Consider the following 20,904-nt stretch of genomic DNA (forward strand, 5'->3'; position numbering starts at 1 on the left):
TAAACTAACAGGTCTGTAATATAGATACCATACAATATTATTAGTCATCTATTCTATTTTTTTTTTTTTTTTTTTTTACACTTTGCTCAATATTATTTAAAGCTTGTAAAAATTAAACTATTTGCTATTAAGGTATATCAAGGGATCACTGGCATAAACGTAGGAAGACTGGAGGGAAACGTAAACCAATTAGAAAGAAGAGGAAGTTTGAGTTGGGACGCCCAGCTGCTAATACTAAAGTGACTATATAAACCCTTTATTCATATAAAATTGTCTTTGTGTTTTAGAATTACTGTAGAGTTAGCATGTTCCTCTTGCATGTTTAGAGAATTGTATTATGATTTATTTCATGTGTAGGGTTGCCAAATCCTGGTTATCATGGCAACCTAAAAAAAAAAAAAAAAGTTTTCATTAATTTTTATTCAATTACAGTTCTTGTTGCCAACATGAAAAATAAATATGATGGGATGGAATTTTAATTTAAAAAATTGTTTGAGCTTTTCGAAACAAGTAGAAAGTAGATCTGCTGCATGCCTTTTCTACAGATATTTCTATGGGCACTGTTCTTCTGAATTGGCATCTATAATTCTCGCTCTCTCTTTCAAAACAGTCTGAACACATGCTGCCACCAGCCAACCATTTACTGTCTTACTTAAAACTCACAGAACCAAGTTTTCATCTTCATTCAACCAACTGCTGTTTTCTAGAACAATATTTCTTCATATGTATTTCCTGAAAATTAGTCTACAGAATTTCAAGTCTAATGTCAACAAATATCTTTTGTCTTCTGAACCTCCAACCAATGCTATTAGAACCTATAGTACTAAGTACTATATGTTCTAATATTCTCATGTTTGGGGTTTTCGTATAAAAAAAAAAAAAAAAATCAGGACATATGGCACAATGTGTCTTTCCCGTTATGCCGGCTTAGTATTATTCCTTAGATTGTGTATTGTAGTATTGTGTTGTCATCTGGTTCCTTTCCTTTGCCCATTGAGATTTGACAATTGAAAAATTCTATGTGAAATTTAATATTCAAATATGGGCAAATACTTGGATGTTAACTTTGTAAGTGTAAAAATGACTTTAAAATAAAACAAGAATTTTAATATTTTGTAGAGATTATGTGCAGTTCAGTAAATAGGCATAAAGTAAGAAAATACATTTTTACCTTCATTTCTATTGAAATCTTCAAAATCGTTGTTTGTATGTTGTCTGCAAATAAGAGTACATTTCAGAAAAGGGCATGATGGAAGAGATAGGGAAGAGTCAACCCTTCCCTATCTCTTCCATCATTCAGTGTGATTGATGAGTTTTCAGGTTAGGATGAACATCGTGATGAGATCCAATATTCCTTACATTTCAAAGGTACAGCTGTAAAATGGTGTTTGCAGGCCGGCTGCTAGTTAGTACACCAGACCGAACCTATTGGTAACTCTTTGGGAGGCTTCTAGATCAGCTAGTGTATAATCTTGCTACCTCTATTCTGCCAGATAGTGATTGGACGGAGTCTGAGTAGTGTTATTGAGGGGGTATTGTCGAGGCCACGTTATGTCAAGGAGCTGGGTATATTCTTACCATCTGTATGCCATATCCAAAAATTTCATCACTTCATGCAGCATGTCCCACCCACTTTTTCTTACAATTGAATACACCATGAATTCTCAAACTAATAGAGCAAGCTTATCTGCAAAAAGATTTAAACCTCCCAAGCACTTCCTAATTCATTTCACAAATGTACGTGGTCTCAATTCTAATCTCAACGATGTCCATTTCCACTTGCAGTCTGCCAAACCCATGTACTTTTTCTGACAGAATCTCAGTTATCGGTTGATTCAACTACTGCTCATCTCAGATGCCCAAATTATACGCTGTATGATTCCTTTTGCCTCAAAGGTGTTACTTGTGCATATATCCGTTCTGTTATTCCCTGTCAGAGACTTGGCAATTTGGAATCTCCTCTCTTTGATCTTCTGGCTTAAAATCTCTCTACCCCACTGCTAGCATCCCATTTTTCTTCCAACTCATGTATTAATGATCTTGGTTAAACACCTCCCACCATTCCTAAAGTGATAGAGAAATCAATTAACCGCCAACTCTTAAACTACATAGAAACCTGTCTGATCAACAATTGCCAGTACGGATTCAGTCAGTGTCGATCCACTGGTGATATTCTGGCTTATGTTACACATATATGAACTAGTTCAATGGAAAATTTCAGTGAAGCACAAGCAGTTGCTCTTGACATCTCAAAGGCTTTCGATCGTGTTTGGCATAAAGGTCTTCTAAAGAAGCTTCCATCTTATGGTTTGCCAGCTGTTTTTAGTAATTGGTTACCCAGTTTTCTCTCTGATAGCTAACTGAGGGTGATGGTAGATGGCTCTGTCTTCTAACTTCTTCACTAATACTGGTGCCCCCAAGGTTCAGTTCTTTCCCCCACTCTTTTCCTCTTGTATATTAATGACCTTCTTCCATTGACTGGAAATCCTATCCATAGTTTTGCTGATGATAGCACATTGCTTTCCATTTTGAAAAACTTGCCCTACTCAATTAGCTTCAACTTCTCGAATATCTGGTACCAATTCCTTAAATGCCGAACTCCAGGTAATTCTCCAGTGGGGCAAAGACAACTTAGCTGATTTCAGTCCTCAGTCTTGTCTTATATCTCCTAAAAAGGATTCTTCTGTACCTATATTTGGTGACATTCTGATTTCTAGGCAAAATGATATCTCTTTTGGGCATTACCGTGACTTCTAATCTCTCTTGGCACAAGCACATTACAAATATTGCTTCCTCTGCATCTAAAAAACTTGGTTTTCTCTTTCGTTCTCGGCGTTACTTTTCATCCAAACATCTGCTCACTCTGTATAAATCACAAATCCACCCTGCCTTGGAATATTGTTCCCATATCTGGGGGTGATGCCCCAAAACCACTCTCAGGCTTCTTGATTCCATTCAGAAGAGGGCACTTAGGTTAATTAATGATTCATCTCTAACAGAGTCTCTCCACTCACTGTCTGATAGATGTACTGTTTCTGCTGCATGCCTCTTCTATAGATACTTCAATGGCACTGTTTTTGTGAATTGGCTTCTATAATTCTCTCTCTCTCTCACAACAATCCAAACACGTGCCGCCACCAGTCAACATCCATTTACTGTCCAACTTCAAACTCACAGAACCAACTTTTCATCTTCCTCATTTATTCATTCAACTGCCGTTTTCTGGAACAACCTACAGAAGTCCAATTTCAACAAATATCTGCTTTTGTCTTGTCAACCTCCAACCCAAGCATGGTACTAAGTACTATAGGTTCTATTACCTCTCCTTTGGGGTTTACATAAAAAAATTCCCGTCTCTTTACTATGTAATTTGATGTAGTTTGTTATGCTTCATTGTGAATAGTTTCTGGACAAAGTTTTGTTTTAAACCGACCTGCTTACCAATCAAAATACAGTTTTCCTGAGTTAATTTGTTCCTAGCAGCCTGCATGTAAAGCGAAAACTCGAAGCAAGAATTCAATTCCCATAGACTCAATGTTAAATAAATATCAACAAAACAACATGTTATCAATGATTTATTTATCGAAAGAAATGAAAACAACTGCTAAAATCTAGCAAAATATAATAACAATGAAATTATTTGTTATTTCTTAACTTTTTAGCATTAGCATTAGTAGAGGCATATGATGCAAGAAAGCAAGCTTATACATCAGCCAAAAAAACAAAAACAAAACAAAAAAAAAAATCCTTCCCATTTCACCTATCCATTTACTCCAAATGTTTGTCTCGTTCTGCCTTGAATTTATTTAAGCTGTCAACTTCTACAATAATGGAAGTGTGTTCCAGCAATCAACCACCCACTGGCAAAAGGCAAACATCTGCACTTCTGTTCTTCAACTGTCTTTCCTCAGTTTGAATTTATGTCCCCCTCAGGCGAAAAGAAGAATCCCACTTGGGCAAGAGGAAGAGTCCCATCAGCATTGATCTTGCTCAAACCATCCAAGGGCTTATACATCTCAGTCGGATCACCTTGCAGGTGCCTACTCTCCAGATGCTGCAGCAATTTGCAGAACTTAAGCCTTTCTTGATAATGGTAACCCTTTGTTCCTCTCACTAATCTTGTTGCCCTTCTCTGTACTCATTCTAGCCGTTCTACATCATTCCTAAAATAAGGCCTCCAGACCTGTATGGTGAGCCTGACCATCCCCTTGTATAAGGGGATGGTCAAGTAACTGTAACCTCCTTAAACTTGCTAGCAGAAATCTTATGTTATTCTGGGGTTACTGCTACCCATATACAGTTCTTTGCATTTGTTAATGTTAAACTTCATTTGCCACCTCTCAGCCCATCTGCATGACTTTTCTAGATCTCGTTGCCGTAGTGTACTGTCCTTACTGTCATTAACAACGCTACCAACCTTCCTATCATCTGCAAACTTGGACCTTAAGCCTGTTATGCCTTCATCAATATCATGATAAATATACATAAAACAACAATGGGCCCCAACACGGACCCCTGGAGGACTAATGTTATTAGTGGAGTACATGGAGGACTCCACTAATAACATTAGTCCACAAAGAGTAGGTCCATTGATTACCACTCCGTCTTCTCCCACTCAACCTTCTCTTTATCCATAGCACCAACTTGCCCTTAATGCCATACAGCTCCAACTTGCACAGTAGTCTTCCATGTGCAACAGTCAAAAGCTTTCCTAAAATCCAAGTATAAGATCAAAATTATTTTTTGCATCCAGTTCCTTTGTGCCCACATAGTATTGGATTGGTCAGACCAGACTACCCCTTAACAAATCCATGTTGTGTGTCTGCTATAACTGCTGACTTGTCTAGCTCACTGCTACTCAAAGTGTGATCTTTGGGCCAGTGACAGTCTGCGACGAATTGAAAATTGGTTGTGGGTGTTACCGGTCCGCTCGATTTGTATTTTACAAAAGTACCGGTCCATGATGGATTGGAAATGAAAGAAATTGGACCTTCACCACAGGTGGTTTGAGAAGCACTGGTCTAGATCAGGATTTTTCTAGCGTGGACCGTTATTTCCAGTTTTTTTTTTTTTTTTTTTTACCGGTTCACCTATAGCTATAAATTAATGTATTTTCAATAATTATACTCATATGGTCAGGAAATTATCACACTACCATTAGTGCATTTAAGATACCAGTAATAGTGCATTAGGCATTCATAAACATCAATAAATATAAATAAGAGATAGGTAATTCATATCTTTGTAAAGATAATTCGTATCTTTGTTTCAATGTTGGAAAAAAGTCACGAGTTAGGGTTGAATGTGAAAGTGTCTGCAATTCTGCCTAGACATGATAGGAGGGAGTATATGATGAGAGCCTTATCGATCAATTCAGCCCTGGAGAGATTGTGCAAGGCTCAAGGGGTAGAATTTTTTTTAGCCTGGTCTGTGCTTGTTGACACGAGAGACTGCTTCTACAGGGATGGGGTACAGTTAAATAGAAATGGTGCAAGAATATTTGCAGATGGCATTGTTAGGTGGGTCAGAAAACTGCTAGCTGGGGGAGGGATACATAGACTAAAAGGTTAACAGAAGTCGCAGACAGAGTCAAAAGTGATTCTTGCACTGCTTCTATTAGAATGAGCCACAGCCTGGAAAGCAAGGTAATGGAGATTTCCAGGACTGTGGGCGTCATAGTGGAACAAGTAAATACATGGGCTATGTTAGAGTAACCAAGAGTAGGAACAGGTGCATGTATACTTAAATGTACACCAATGCTAGGAGTATAGTTCATAAATTTGATGAGCTTGAAGACCTAGTCAAGACATCAAAGGCAGATATTGTTGGAGTATCAGAGATGTGGTGTCACACAAATACAAGCAGTGCAGAATTGGAAGTTGGGGAGTACAATGTGTACAAGAAGGATAGACAAAACAGGAAGGGAGGAGGAGTTATGTTGTTAGTTAAGAAACAAAATCTAAGGAAGTGCGTCCAATTGATGTTGGTGGACAATGCAGTGTCGAGTCTGTTTGGTGTGAAATAAGCACTGGGAAAGGATAAATGACATCATAGGCCTAATGAATCTGATGAGTATAATGAGCAGTTGTGCAGATAAATAGAGTGGGCCAGTAAATCAGAATGTCTTATGTGGGATTTTAACTTTCCAGCAAGAATTTTGTCAATTTATTGGATGACTGATATCTATAGCAACATGTTCGAGACGCAACCAGAGGGAGTAATACTCTTGATCTAATTATCAGCAGTGATTATTCATGCATTAAGAATTTGCAGATAAAAGTACCTCTGGGTGACAGTGATCACAATGTACTGATGTAGAAATTATGTAAAGATGTAAATACCATCAAGTCTAAAGGGAAGGACTTTTCTTTTCACAAACGTAACTGCAGATGTCTCAGACAGTTTTTAAATTCTGTACAATGTGGTCAACTGATGATGTTACCAATGTTGAATTCTGAATGGGAAGCCTTCAGGGACTTAATTTTGGAGGCTGCTAGGCTTTTCATTCCAACTAAGAAATATTGTTCATGGTTTAGGCCTAAATGAATGTCAGATGAATTGATGAGGCTTGTGGCAGAGAAGAAAAATGTGTGGGAAATATCAAGTGACACAGAAGCCTATGGCCGATATAAACTAGTCTGTAATCAAGTCACAAAGGTGGTTAGGCAGGCAAAGGCAGATTACAAGAAATCTTTGGCAGAGGATGCAAAAAAGACAGCAAAGTGGTCTTTACCTGTGTAAACTCTAGAAGGAAAGGGATGAATCAGATTGGACCACTTAACATAGATGGGTTGACTATTGATGATCATGCTCAGGTAGCTGATAAACTGATTGAGTATTTTGCATCTACATTCACACATGAAGAGTTATTCAGTGAGGGGAGTGCCAGAATTTTTGTCAAATGCTAACAGGGAGCTAAGTGATTTTGTAATAACTGAGAGCAAAGTGGAGGAGAAATTGTTGATGTTAAAGATAAGGAAGGCACCTGGGGTTGATGGGATCTATCCAGTTATATTAAAGGAGGTAGCAAAGGAAATAAGCAAACCCTTAGCCATAATTATGAGAGCTTTCTTGGACTCGGGGGGGATGTCCCCATAGACTGGAGGTGTGCAAATGTATCACCAATTCACAAAGGGGGTTCAAAAGGTGACACAAGTAACTGTAGACCTGTTGGTTTAACTTGTGTTCCCGGGGTAAATAATGGAATCACTGGTTAAAGAAGCATTGCAGGATCATCTAGACGAGACTGCAGTAATAGTTAAGACCAGTGCATTTTTTTTACAAAAAAAAAAAAAAAAAAAAATAGGTGCCGGTACTCATTCTTTGCTATCAAGAAAAATTCTGTGCCGGCACGCAGTGGTAGTCAGCCATGCCAGCTGCTTCCGTCTGTTAAGGATCACATGACATTGGGCGGAGTCAGCACCCGTCAATCACTGCCGTATCGCTAGCAGTTGGTACGCTATATCTAATACTGAATCTCGACCATTAATTTTATTAACACGTTTTATTAAGCATAAATTTATTATACAAGTATATTAAAAATAAGTCAAAGGTGAGTCTTATTTAATAAATAAAAAATAATAAGTAAAAGGTAAAAATACGGTAAGTACCAAGTAAAAATAATTTCATAATGAAGTTTTGGTCGAGATTCAGAAACGGGTACCCCTTCCAGACTGCTAGCGATACGGCCGTGATTGACGGGTGCTGACTCCGCCCATTGTCACGTGATCTCTTTAATACATGGAAGCAGCTGGCATGGCTGACACCGACTGCGTGCAAGGCGTGTCACCCGTGCTGGCACGCTGTGAAAAAGGTGCCGGTACGCCGTACCATTGCGTACCGTCGCAAAAAAGCCCTGGTTAAGACACAGGATGGGTTTGTTAAAGGGGGAGGTCTTGTCTGACCAATTTGATTGGATACTATGATATGGTCATATACTTGGATTTCAGGAAAGCTTTTGATACTGTTGCACATGAAGGACTGCTGTACAGATTGGAGAGGTATAGCATTAAGAGTAAGTTGCTACAATGGATAAAGGGATGGTTGAGTGGGAGACGACAGAGAGTGGTAGTCAATGGACACTGCTCTTCGTGGAAAATTTTATTAGTGGAGTTCCACTGGGTTCGGTGTTGTGCCCATTGTTGTTTTGTATATTTATCAATGATATTGATGAAGGTATATTGGGTTTAATGTCCAAGTTTGCCGATGATACAAAGGTTGGCAGGGTTGTTAACAACAGTAAAGACAGTGTGCTACTCCAACTGGATCTAGATAGGTTGCCAAAATCGGCTGAGAAGTGGCAACTGAAATTTAACATTGACATTGACAAATGCATATGGGTAGCAATAACTGAAGAGAAACGTACTAACTGTGTGGTACTACATTTGGAAGTGGAAAGTTAAAAAGTCTTGGGTGTAATTGTGCAGTGAAATATGAAGTTCGCTGAGCAGTGCAGACTGGTGCCAGGGCAGGTCATGGAATCTTGTCAAAGATATAGGAATTTTGCTAGCAGGGACAGGGAGGTGATTATCCCGTTATGCAAGGCAATGGTTAGCCACACCTAGAGTACTGTGTACAGGTCTGGATGCCTCATTTTAGGTAAGATGTAAAGTTGCTAGAACGAGTACAAAGGAGGATAGCAAGATTGGTGAGGGGAACAAAGCGGTGCTCTTACCAAGAAAGGCTAAAGTTCTGCAAATTGCAGCCTATGGAGAGTAGGCACCTGCGAGGTGATCTGATTGAGGTTTATAAGGCCTTGAATGGGTTGAGCAAGTTGAATGCTGATGGGATTCTTCCACTTGTTTAGACTAAAACCTGAGGGGGCCCAGTGTCAAATTGAGGAAAGATAGTTGTAGAATAGATATGTGTGGAAATTTGCCTTTGGCCAGTGAGTAGTTGATTGGTATAACTGGCCTAGTAGCTTCAAAAATTAATTCCTTGAATGCATCCCATTTAGAATTTGTAGTTGGTACTTCATTTTGTCCCACTGTGTAGAATTTTAAAACTGTCTTGGACCACTCAAATCTCCTTAATAAATGCAAAAACCCTTCTCTTTATCCCTGATTTTAGTTACATCTCTAAATAATAGATCCCACATCAGTATACTGTGATCACTGCCACCAGAGGTTCCTTTATCTGTAGATTCTTCATGCATGAATAATCAGTGCTGATAAAGGAAACTGGTGACAGCGACCACAGTTGTCTGTAGGACATGCTGTTGTAGAAAACAATCATTCAATAAATCCACAAGTCTTGCTAGTGTTGATAGTGACCAACTCATAAGTTAGTCTATATCTGGGAAGTTAAAATCCCCATTATGAGACAATCCTGATTTACTGGCCCACTTTATTTCTCTGTACAGTTGTTTGTTGTGCTCATCAGAGTTATTATTCCTATAACACAATCCTACTCTGAATTTTGCTTTCCTTGTGCTTATGCCACACCAAACTGACTCAACACTGCACTGCCATCCATGTCAATTGGATGCACTTCCTTAGATTTTGTGTTTCTTTATTAACAGTATGACCTTCTCCTCCTCCCTTTCTCTACACATAACTCCCAAAATTCCAATTCTGCATTCCTTATATCTGTTTGACACCATGTCTCTGATATCCCAACAATATCTGCTTTTGATGTCTTGACCAGCACCTCAAATTCATCAAATTTATTTACTATACTCCGAGCATTGGTGAACACAGCCCATGTCCATGGCACAAGCACATTACAAATATTGCTTCCTCTGCATCTAGAAAACTTGGTTTTCTCTTTCGCTCTCGGCGTTACTTTTCTTCCAAACAGCTGCTCACTCTGTATAAATCGCAAATCCGCCCTGCCATGGAATATTGTTCCCACATTTGGGGTGGTGCCCCCAAAACCTCTCTCAGGCTTCTTGATTCCATTCAGAAGAGGGCAGTTAGGTTAATTAATGATTCATCTCTAACAGAGTCTCTCCACTCGCTTTCTCATAGACGTACTGTTTCTGCTGCATGCCTCTTCTACAGATATTTCCATGGGCACTGTTCTTCTGAATTGGCTTCTATAATTCCCGCTCTCTCTTTCAAAACAGTCCGAACACGTGCCGCCACCAGCCAACATCCATTTACTGTCCAACTTCAAACCCACAGAACCAACTTTTCATCTTCCTCATTTATTCATTCAACTGCCGTTTTCTGGAACAACCTTCCTTCATACGTATTTCCTGAAAATTACAATCTACAGAAGTTCAAGTCCAATGTCAACAAATATCTTCTTTCGTCTCCTCAACCTCCAACCCAAGCACGGTACTAAGTACTATAGGTTCTAATACCTCTCGTGTTTGGGGTTCACATAAAAAAAAAAAAAAAAAAAAAAAAATGTATTTACTTGTTCCATGATTACCCCCAGTAATCTATGAAATTCCCAGCACCTCACTTTCCAGGCTGCTGCTCATTCCAATAGAAGCAGTGCAAGAATCATTAGCATTAGTAGAAGCATACGATGCAAGAAAAGTAAGCTTATTCAGCATCAGCCAAACAAAAAAAAAACTTCCCATTTCACCCATCCCTTCTCTCCAAAAGTTTGTCCACTTCTTCCTTGAATTTATTTAAGCTGTCATCTGCCACAACAACAGGGGGAAGTTTGTTCCAGCAATCAACTACCCGCTGGCTAAAAGCAAATTTCCACACATCTATTCGACAACTGTCTTTCTTCAATTTCAGTTTATATCCCCTCGTGTTTTATAATCTGAGCAAGATGAAGAATCTTATCAGTATCGGGCCAGCTATTCAAGGCACCTTAATCAGATCACCTCATGGGGGCCTAGTCTCCAGGTGTTACAGTTTGCAGAACTTAAGCCTGTTTTCATAAGAGCACTCCTTTGTTCCGTCACCAGACTTGTTGCCCTTCTCCTTCTTTGTACTTATTACTTTAACTTTCACCTTAACCTCTGCCTGTGGCTGCTGTTAAATAGATTAACAGTATCTATTAGTCTGTGAATCCCTCCCAGGCTAGCAGTTTTCCAACCCCCCGATTAGCTGGGCCATCTGACTTTTTACATCAATTAGGCACAGTCAATCTGGTTTTTTTTTTTTTTTTTTTCCCCTTTGCCTTCATTTCTTGTCTTCATTGTTTGCTTTCTTAGTGGTTTCTGTAACCTGCCCTTTCCAGCCTAACCTTTTCTGTGGTACTATTACAGATCAACATTTAGCTGTTATATTCTTTAGTCCCTTTCATCACTCTGCATCTTTTCCATGCCAGCTTTTTCTGCTTCATTATTGTGGCTAGATTGTAAATCCTCCTTATGGTATACCATTCTTAATGGCATACGTATATTCGTGGTTTCTGTGATCATAACTTTAAAGACGTACCATAATTATATTTTATTCGAGTTCTTTGTGGTTGGCACTTCATTTGGCCAGGTGACCAAATGAAGATGATATTTAGCCTTTGGCAGGTATCATCTTAAGCTGTAATTTCCTTTGCTTTTAACAACTGATATCTCTCTCTCTCTCCCCATCATCAAACTTAGAACTCTGTCATCATTCCCCCTGGTTCTTGTATACAGGAACTGTGGGGAATGATCACAGAGTTAAGTTTTTGAGTGCCACCAAATAAGATTTTTATACCTCTGATTAAGAAATAATGTAAAAAAAAAATTCTTTTATGCAAATAGGGTATAATGCACAGATGCATTTTGTGCTAATCTAAAACTAGTGCATGACTATTAGTTATTCATATACTTAGTCATACCATCTTTGTTCAGTTTCTATCCCCGAAGATTCTTTGTCTCTCCTCCCAATTCTTGGATCCTCTGCAGTAATGGTTGTGGAGACTAAAGCATCTTCTAACAGAAATAGATACAAAGATGCAAGATGTGTGATTTTAAAATTATTTCACTGCCTATGTTGAAATATAACCTCACCCTCATTAATTCATCTACTACTTCTTTTCCTTTTGATTGGAAGAAAAAAAAATTATATTTTTGCATGTGTATGAATAATTGCTTTGCATTTTCCATGAATATTTGTTGCTTAGATTTAACTCTTAGTATAATATGAATGAAGGCTTTAATGATGAATCCTTATATAATGTATTGATTAATAATGACTAATATTCACCTCTAGCGATCTGAAGCCTTTTTACAATTTTCATCTTTTATAAACAATTTATTGATTTTTATGCAATTTACATTATTGGATATTATTTAATTCAGGTTACATTTTTAGATTGGACCTAAGCGAATACACACTGTAAGAACCAGAGGTGGCAACAAAAAATATCGTGCTCTTCGTTTAGACCATGGAAATTTTGCATGGGCCTCAGAACGTGAGTTATACTAAGAATTTTTAAGAGTTGAGTCACAGAGTATTTCAGTTTTTCTGTTTATTTATTCTTAATTTAAATAAATAAAACATTTCCTTATTAATAACTAAGGAATAACAAAACACAGACAAATTTGATCAGTTTGGCAGTGCATCATTTTAAAATTGGAAAAGCTTCTAGTACTTCTAAGCATCACTAAAGGTAAAGAAATAGATGAACAAGAATGTTTTGCATTATCAGTTCTGTCAGTCAGTTTCATTGCAGGAATCTAATAGATGCTATTATGAAAGAACATAATAGCAGTGGTCCCTGGTTGGGGAACTGAAAAGTGTGCAAGGAAGCTTGAAATAGAACAGATTATTCCAAGTAATCTTTGAAAAATACAAACTGAATCAAAGTTGCTTTGTGGAGAAGTTTTGGAAAAGCTTTTGATAGGATAGTTTAGACTGCAAGACCATTGTTATTAACAATACTTTGACATTGAAGCAGTCAGAATAATTTAATGTCTAACTCAAAATTCACAGACAAAATATGTAAGATAATGTTTAAGATTTCCAGGTGAACATCTAAATTTTTTTTTAATTGAATTTCACTTAAAATGTGTACATTTTTAGTGAAATTTAATTTCTAGTGCAGTGTGGAATAGTCTGCTGCACTGGAAATTAAATTGAAAAAAAATGCTTTTTCTAAAAAATTCCATGTTTTCCTTCTGTTTTTCAACCCCCCATCCATTTGTCTTAAAAATCATCCTGCTTGCAATTACTTGAACTCCACCTCCTAAAAGTCTGAAGTTTGCAACTTGTGCGATAGTTTTTAATTTTGCGTTCAGCTTTGGTAGTGGACCTAAAAACTGCAACAGGCTTCATATGTGTATGTCACAGTTAAAAAGGAATTACCATGTTCCTTTGTTGCATTTGTATTAAAATCCCACTTAAATACGTTTTTATGTGACACCTCCTCTATATTGGCTGCTGATATAGGCATTTGGCAGTGGGCAGTAGTACTCCAGTATGACCACCCACTGATGCTAAAGTTTGCATCTAAACAGCATTATTGGACACTGAATAACTGGAAAAAGTTACCCTTTCTGATGAATCACATTTCATGCTGTGCTCTGTAGATGGTAGTTGGTTGGCATGGCAACAAACTGAGGAGGAATCTCTTCGTTCTGGTCCAACAGAAACAGGCAAGTGGTGGTAGTAGTATTTTGGTATGGGGGATTTTTCCTGTGAATCTCTTGCAGCCCTCATACCCCTAGACTGAATGTTACAAACTACCTATACCTATCCAGTGCATGTGTTCAGGTGTACGCCTTTATGTTGACTTGTCTTCTTGGGTGGCATATGTGTTTTAGCAGGATAATCACTGGTATTGTTTGAGAGCGGTTCACTGGACACAAAAGTAAACTTCCAGGTGCTTCTTTGGCTGCCTGCCTTATTCACCAGATTACATGTATCAATAGATCAATCAGGTGTTTAGATCCTCCCCCATGGACCATTACATACAGATGCAGTCCTGGCAATGTGGCACAACATCCCTCCCACAACACTCAGAAGATATAGTCCATGCCTTGCTGTGTGGCGACAGTATTGGCAGCAAGAGGAGTACATACATAGGTGGTCTTAATGTGTTTAATTGGACAGTAAGTACTTTGAAAGAAATGGTCATTGTGTGGTAAAATAGGGGATGATGGTAAATGTGTGAAATTCCTGGATGAGAATATCACAAATCAAATGAAAGTTGTTCAAGAGCTTGATACTTTAATTGGTACTTGATTTTGACCAGGATTGTAAACATTTTAGTGAAGAGAAAAATCAAAATCTTCAAAATGCTGTATTTTTGAAATTGATCTAGGATGATGTGATTTCGTACTTCAGTGATGTTTAAACTGTATTGATTTAACACTGAATGATTGTGTAGTAATAATGATAATTTGGACTAGTGATGAGCAACCTTGGTTCAACTGATTTCCAGGTGAAAATCTTTATAAATTGTGATGGACCAGTGACTTAATTACGTGTTCTTTATCATATTTTTATAGAGCTTTTTGTTCTTTATCATATTTTTAGAGCTGCTTTTAAAAGAAAAAAAAAATAATACTAAATGTGCTGATGAGGAATGTGTATATACTTTATATATACAGTTCACACAAATGTATATGAAATTATTAATTACAAAGTAACACAAGAAATGAAGAAACTTTTAGTCTGCCGGGAAGCATTTTTTTTTATTAGTATTAATGGTGGCAAATGATACAAGAAAGCAAGCTTATATAGCATCAGCCAAATAAAAAGCAACAGAACTTATCATCACCTATTCATGTTCTCTAATAGTTTGTGTACTTCTGTCTTGAATTTCAAACTACTCACTTCCACCACACCAGAAGGATTAAAAAATAAATAAATAAAAAATCTGGTAACATTAATTTATGGCCAAGAGTTGCCCATTCCCATAATTAAATGTTTTATGTAATTTTATATATTTGTAATTCTGATTTTTTATTATTTTTTTTCTTACACTTGAAAAGCAAATGATGAAATATTACAATTTATCTGAGTGTAATGATTAACTCACAGCGCACTGATGCATTTTATAGCTCATTTTGTTCTGTTATGATGATAAGTTCTTGACTAAAATTTGTTTTTTCTTCTTTTACAGATTGTACACGAAAGACACGTATTATTGATACAGTTTATAATGCAAGTAATAATGAATTGGTCCGTACAAAAACACTGGTGAAAAATGCTATTGTTCTGATTGATGCCACACCTTTCAGGCAGTGGTATGAAGCTCATTATGCCCTTCCACTTGGCAGAAAAAAAGGTGCTAAGTTGGTAAGTTTAATGTGGTTGGTGTAGCTTGCTGCTGACTGTGTACAGGGTGTTCAGAAAGTCACTATACATCTATTTCAAAGGAAAGTAAGTTTTTAATGTTATTACAAATCATTTGTTATTGCCCTGTTTTACTTACATAAGTAGTCCATTATGATGTTGAAATTGACCTCCATGGACATCCAAACAGGCCTGAATGCATTTAATTTTATTTTCAAAAACCTTTAGTTCTTGTGTGGTGCTTCTGATGTAAGCAGTTTGAAGTGATTGTGAGGTTTCTTTGTAAACTTTATTTTTTGCTACGCCCCACATAAAAATCAAGCGGATTAATGTGTGGTGAACAAGAGGGTTGCAGATTTTTTGAATTTATTCGAACTGCAAAAATTTTGAGTATAGGTGTCATTGGTTGTGTAGCAGTTGGGCTGTTGCAGAGCCATTTTGAAATCACCTATTCTTGATTTCATCCTCATTCAGTTCACCGATGAATTGGTAAAAATATTGAAATAGTAACATTCAGAGGATGTTTCATTGAAGAAGATAGGCCTTCTTCAATGATGATTCTTCTTAAAATAGCTACCAAAACACCAACCTGCTGATGGCGGAGGTGTTTGATATAGACTAGACTTTTCGGTATCCATAATCAGGATTCACAATATCCTGACAAATGGAACCACACCTCATCGGTGAAGAATGTGAGATCCAGAATACCATCAGTATTTTCAGTGCCGAACTGTTGAAACTAGTGGCAGTAATGTACTTGCTTTTGGTGATCTGCTGCTTTTTAATTTTTGGACAACTGCAATTTGGTGTGGGAAAAAAAGCACAGTTTACTGCTAAATGTGCATTTGCAAGTGCAATGTTTTGCTGTTGTGGCAACTTCTGCATTGATTTTGAAGTATTGAATCTGAAATATCCATGTTTCTCTTCTGTCAGTTTTAGTGGCCTACCACTACATACCTGCCTTGTGAAATTTGGGTATCAATGCCCGCACAGCATGCTGATGTGGTACTGGCATATTTGGAATCTTCTTAGAAATGTTTTCTTGGGTGTTTTGCATATAGTTGCCACACTCGTTAAAAACATGCTCAATCAAAAAAATATGCTCCTACAGTGACAAAAGCATCGTTGACACATTCCACAATGGCTATCTCACAGCCAACTGACCTTGACACACACACACACACACACACTGCTAGGGGAACAGGTATCGTATCACACCACATGATGGTGCACTGTGAGGCATGACTCATCATTTTGCACATTACTGTTATACAGTTGTTAGACTTTCTGAGCACCATGTATAAGGGTTTCGTTACAAACTAATCTTTTACTTGGTAATTTTGCTTTAAAAGTGCCTCAAAAAAACACATTAGATACATAAGTTTTTGTTAAAGACACCTTAGCCTATGTAGTTTGTACTTAGAGGATAGAAATAAAAAATAATAAAAACAGATTTAAAATAACACAGCCCTTTGGTCCGTAAAAAGCAATATGAGCACCTTTCTCCATGAAAAAAAGTGTTCATGTTTCTTTTTATGAACCAAATATAATTTCATGAAACAAAGCAAGAAAATACTTGCACTTTCTTAAAGGATTTATTCAAATCTTTTGTTTCCATCCAATTATACTAAACTAAACAGTATATGTATAGAGATTATAAAGATCTATAAATCTTGACAATGTAAGCATTTGTTTAATTTATTTCATTCATTGGTACATATGCCGTTAATTGAATATTTTAATATCGCTCCAGCATTCATCTCCTAATTGAACTATGTTGAGTCACTTGGTTGCCAACATCATTGTATGGGTGTAGTGCCAAAGTGGTGGTGGTGGCAATAGCACTAAATGCCATGCGAACTGTAAAGTACCTGTCTGGTGGACTCCAATGACCTCCACATATCCATTTGGCCTAATGCAGTATCTTTCTATATATATATATTTAGTACATATGCCATTAATTGGATATTTATTTTAAAAAAAAAAATATATATATATATATATATATATATATATATATATATACAGTCGGTCCTCGTATAACACGTGTTTGCATTACACGAATTCGATCATACACGATTTATAAATAGGGGAACGTTATCTTATATAACACGAATCGAATTCGCTTATACACGATTCGCCTTTGTGTTTACAAGAAATGGCAGTCGAACGCGGAATCACCCCAACTGAACGCAACACAATAGGAATGAAGGAGATTCTGAAAATGTATTTATGTTTTTTTATATCAGTGAAGAGGAAACACATTTCACCATAAGAACGTAAAAACCAACACAATTCCAGCTATCGGTATAGCCGACCGGGCTAGCCGAGTGGGTAAAGTACCTGCCCGGCAACCCAAAGGTCGCGGGTTCGATTCCCGCCTCGGGCTTGGATCAAAGTACTGCAAAAACCTTGGGAGGTGCAATATGGCCACAGAAGCCGATGCGCCAACAACTACCAAATCAAAATCAAAGCTATCGGTATAATCGCAAATGCAATTAGATCGAGTTTACTACCAGTTTATAACAGATTCCACTAGTAGAAACGCAACTGGAAAATGTTTTTATTGTTTTATGGTAGTAACCCCTAGAAATGTGCTTTAGTAAAATGTGAGGTGTTAATAGTGTATCTCGGGCTTTACAGTGTTGTTTATTCAGTTGCTACACGCGCGCAGCTTTGTTTATGTGTATCAAGCATGCCTCCTCGTTTTGTAATTGTGCTTTATTCCCTAAAAATTAGTAAAATACTTAAAAGGTGTGAAAAGGAAGCGTCCTGGCGAAGACACTGCAGATTCAGAGAGAGAAAAAAAAGCAATATGGGTAAACAGAGGCGGACTGGCTCAAAAATTCTTACCCGGGAAAATTTATAGTGGCCTCATACTACGGTTTATGGCCAAAATCACATCTCCCGTAAGGCTTATGGCCATTCCGCTTCTGTCGATAGAGAAAAAATATGAAATTGTGAAACGCTTTGAGCGAAATGAAAGACCATGTGATATTGCACGTGCTACAGACCTAAATGAGGCAACGCCGAGAATTACAAAGAATGCAGAGAAAATAAAAACAACTTTCATAACGGGAACAACTCAGTGTAATTAAAATCCATTAGATTAAGACACAAAGAATTGGAAGAGATGGAACGGCTGTCATCTCTTTGGATAGAAAATCAAACAAAAAGCAAGTTTGCTTACGATAGAAGCAAAAGCATTAGCAATATTTTATTACGACTTACGTATTACAAAATACGTATTTTATTATGACTATTTTATTTAATATAATAAATTTTTTTACGAATAAAATACGTATTTTATTCGTATAAAATACTTTTTAGTATTAAAAAAATACTAAAAATACTTTATTATAATATAATATTATTTTGATTACGTATTTTAATCGTTACGTATTTTATAACGATTAAAATTACCCGATTATTGTGTTTGGTAATGTTTTGGTTCCAAATGTGTGTTCAATCTTGGGTGGTCGGCACCTAACCCCACTTTCCCATAGGGCCTGTTGTTTATATTGCACGATTTTGCATTGCACGAGGGTTTCTAGGAACGCAACTATCGTGCTATACGAGGACAGACTATATATATATATATATATATACAGTGGATTCCAGTTATTTGGGCCACCGGATAATCGGGGCAGCCATTTATTTCAGGCAAATCTTAAAAAACAGAACCCAATCGAGAAAATAACACACTGCTAGGGGAACAACAGGGTTTACTTTGCTTAGTTGGGACAGCATGCCGTTTAATCGGGGCAGGAGACTGCAGCACTGGAGATTACCCCACGATTGTCTCCGACCGTAGCACGTAGTTTGGTTGGATTTCTGGAGGAAATCCGACCAAAAAACAAAAACAATTAGCAGTCACCTGTTTATTGGGTTTTTGTGTTAGTGAAATCTGTCATAAACTGATAGTAAACTCGATCTTATTGAATTTGCGATAATACCGACAGCTGGAATTCTGTGGGTTATTATGGTAAAATGTCTTTACACTTCCTTGGAATCTTCAATCATATAAAAAAAATAATTTTCATAATCTTCTCTTCGTTCCTATTTTTAAAGCTTCGTAATTTGTTACTCCGTTCTCACTTGCACGTATCGTGTTACTTGCAATTTGTGTGTGCCGTGTTCTTTGTTATTGATTGCTTATCTTTTTACTGTTTTAAATTTTAACCCCCACCCACAAATGACAGTGAACAGGTCAACTAGTTTAGTTAGTATGTACATATTACAGTACATATTAATTCTTCCGATTATCACGTATATTCTTCCGAATTTCACGTATCATTTAATTTTTTAATTGGTAAGGTAATAAAGGGTAAATTTGTACTTAATATATCTTTACTTTTATAGCCTGTGGATAATATTCCTCCTATTTTTGCTAATTAGAATCGCTGTTTATGAATTCAATTCACAAACGTGATCACAATGACCAGCGCTTACTGCACATCGTATACTGAAGGTTGGGGGAATTCACTGACTAAAAATTAACTGCAGAAGCAAAAGTAATTCTTGCACTGCTTCTATTGTAGTGAGCAGCAGCCTGGAGAGCAAGTTGCTGGGAGTCATCATGGAACAAGTAAATACATGGGCTGTGTTAGGGTAACTAAGAGTAAGACAAGTGCATGTACACTAATGCTAGAAGTATAGTAAATAAAATTGATGGATTTGGAGTGTTAATCAAGACACCAAAGGCAGATATTGTTGGAATATCGTAGGCACAGTGCCACACAGATATAAGCAGTGCAGAATTGGAATCTGGGGAGTATAGTGTGTACAGAGAGGTAGGGGGGGGGGTTATGTTGTTAGTTAAGAAACATAAAATCTAAGGAAGTGCATCCACTTGACACAGGTGGACAGTAGAATATTGAGTCTGTTTGGTGTGACATAAACACAAGGAAAGGGAACATGAGAGTAAGAGTATATTAGAGGCCTAATGACTGATGAGTACAGTTAACAGTTGTGCAGAGAAATAGAATGGACCAGTAAATCAGAATGTCTTGTAATGGGGGATTTTAACTTTCCAGATATTGACTTGACCCACTCGGTTGGTCCCTCGCATGCTAGCAAGACATTTGTGGATTTATTTGAGGTTTGTTTTCTACAGCAGCATGTTCGAGGGGCAACCAGAGGGGGTAGTACCCGCGATCTGATTATCAGCAGTGATAATTCATGCATTAAGAATTTGCAGATAAAGGAACCACTAGGTGGTGGCAGTGATCACGGTGTACTGATGTGGGATTTACTTAAAGATGTAACTACGATCAAGGGTAAAAGTAAGGGTTTTTGTTTTCGTAAAGGTGACTACAGTGGTCTCAGACAGTTTTTAAATTCTTTACAGTGGGATCAACTGATGATGTTACCAAAGGTGAATTCTAAATGGGAAGCCTTCAGGGACTTAATCTTGAAGGCTACTAGGCTTTTTGTACCAACTAAGAAATGTTGTTCAGGCCTAAATGGATGTTGGATGAATTAATGAGTCTTGTGGCAGAGAGGAAAAATGCATGGGATGCATATAAATTATCTTTCTAGGTGCAGAGAGCAAAATAAAAACCAATTGAAAATTCTAGCTCCATGTCCCTCCCCAGTTTTAGTATCATTTATAACAGAGCAAAATAAAAATCAATTAAATTCTAACTGCATGCATAGGGATGAGAACACAAGAGGTACAAATTACAACTGAGAAAAGTGGATCCCAAACCGTTGAAGCTGAGAATAAATAAGGTACCAGGGGTTGTTGGGATCTGGTCAATTACTAAAAGAG

The 20,904-nt window shown here is 37.3% G+C and overlaps 1 protein-coding gene across 1 annotated transcript in view; it reads left to right on the forward strand.

Moving 5' to 3' along the window:
- Positions 1-20,904, forward strand: part of RpS8 (ribosomal protein S8) — a 74,612-nt gene that overhangs the window by 22,530 nt on the left and 31,178 nt on the right. The window contains exons 2-4 of the mRNA XM_090385501.1: positions 133-239; positions 12,204-12,303; positions 14,959-15,134. Coding sequence (XP_090241627.1) covers positions 133-239; positions 12,204-12,303; positions 14,959-15,134 — 383 coding nt within the window. The remainder of the gene's footprint in view (positions 1-132; positions 240-12,203; positions 12,304-14,958; positions 15,135-20,904) is intronic.

Source organism: Mastigoproctus giganteus, chromosome 11 (genome assembly GCF_048544385.1).
Source record: "Mastigoproctus giganteus isolate SK-2022 chromosome 11, ASM4854438v1, whole genome shotgun sequence".
Classification (NCBI taxonomy): Eukaryota; Metazoa; Arthropoda; class Arachnida; order Uropygi; family Thelyphonidae; genus Mastigoproctus; species Mastigoproctus giganteus.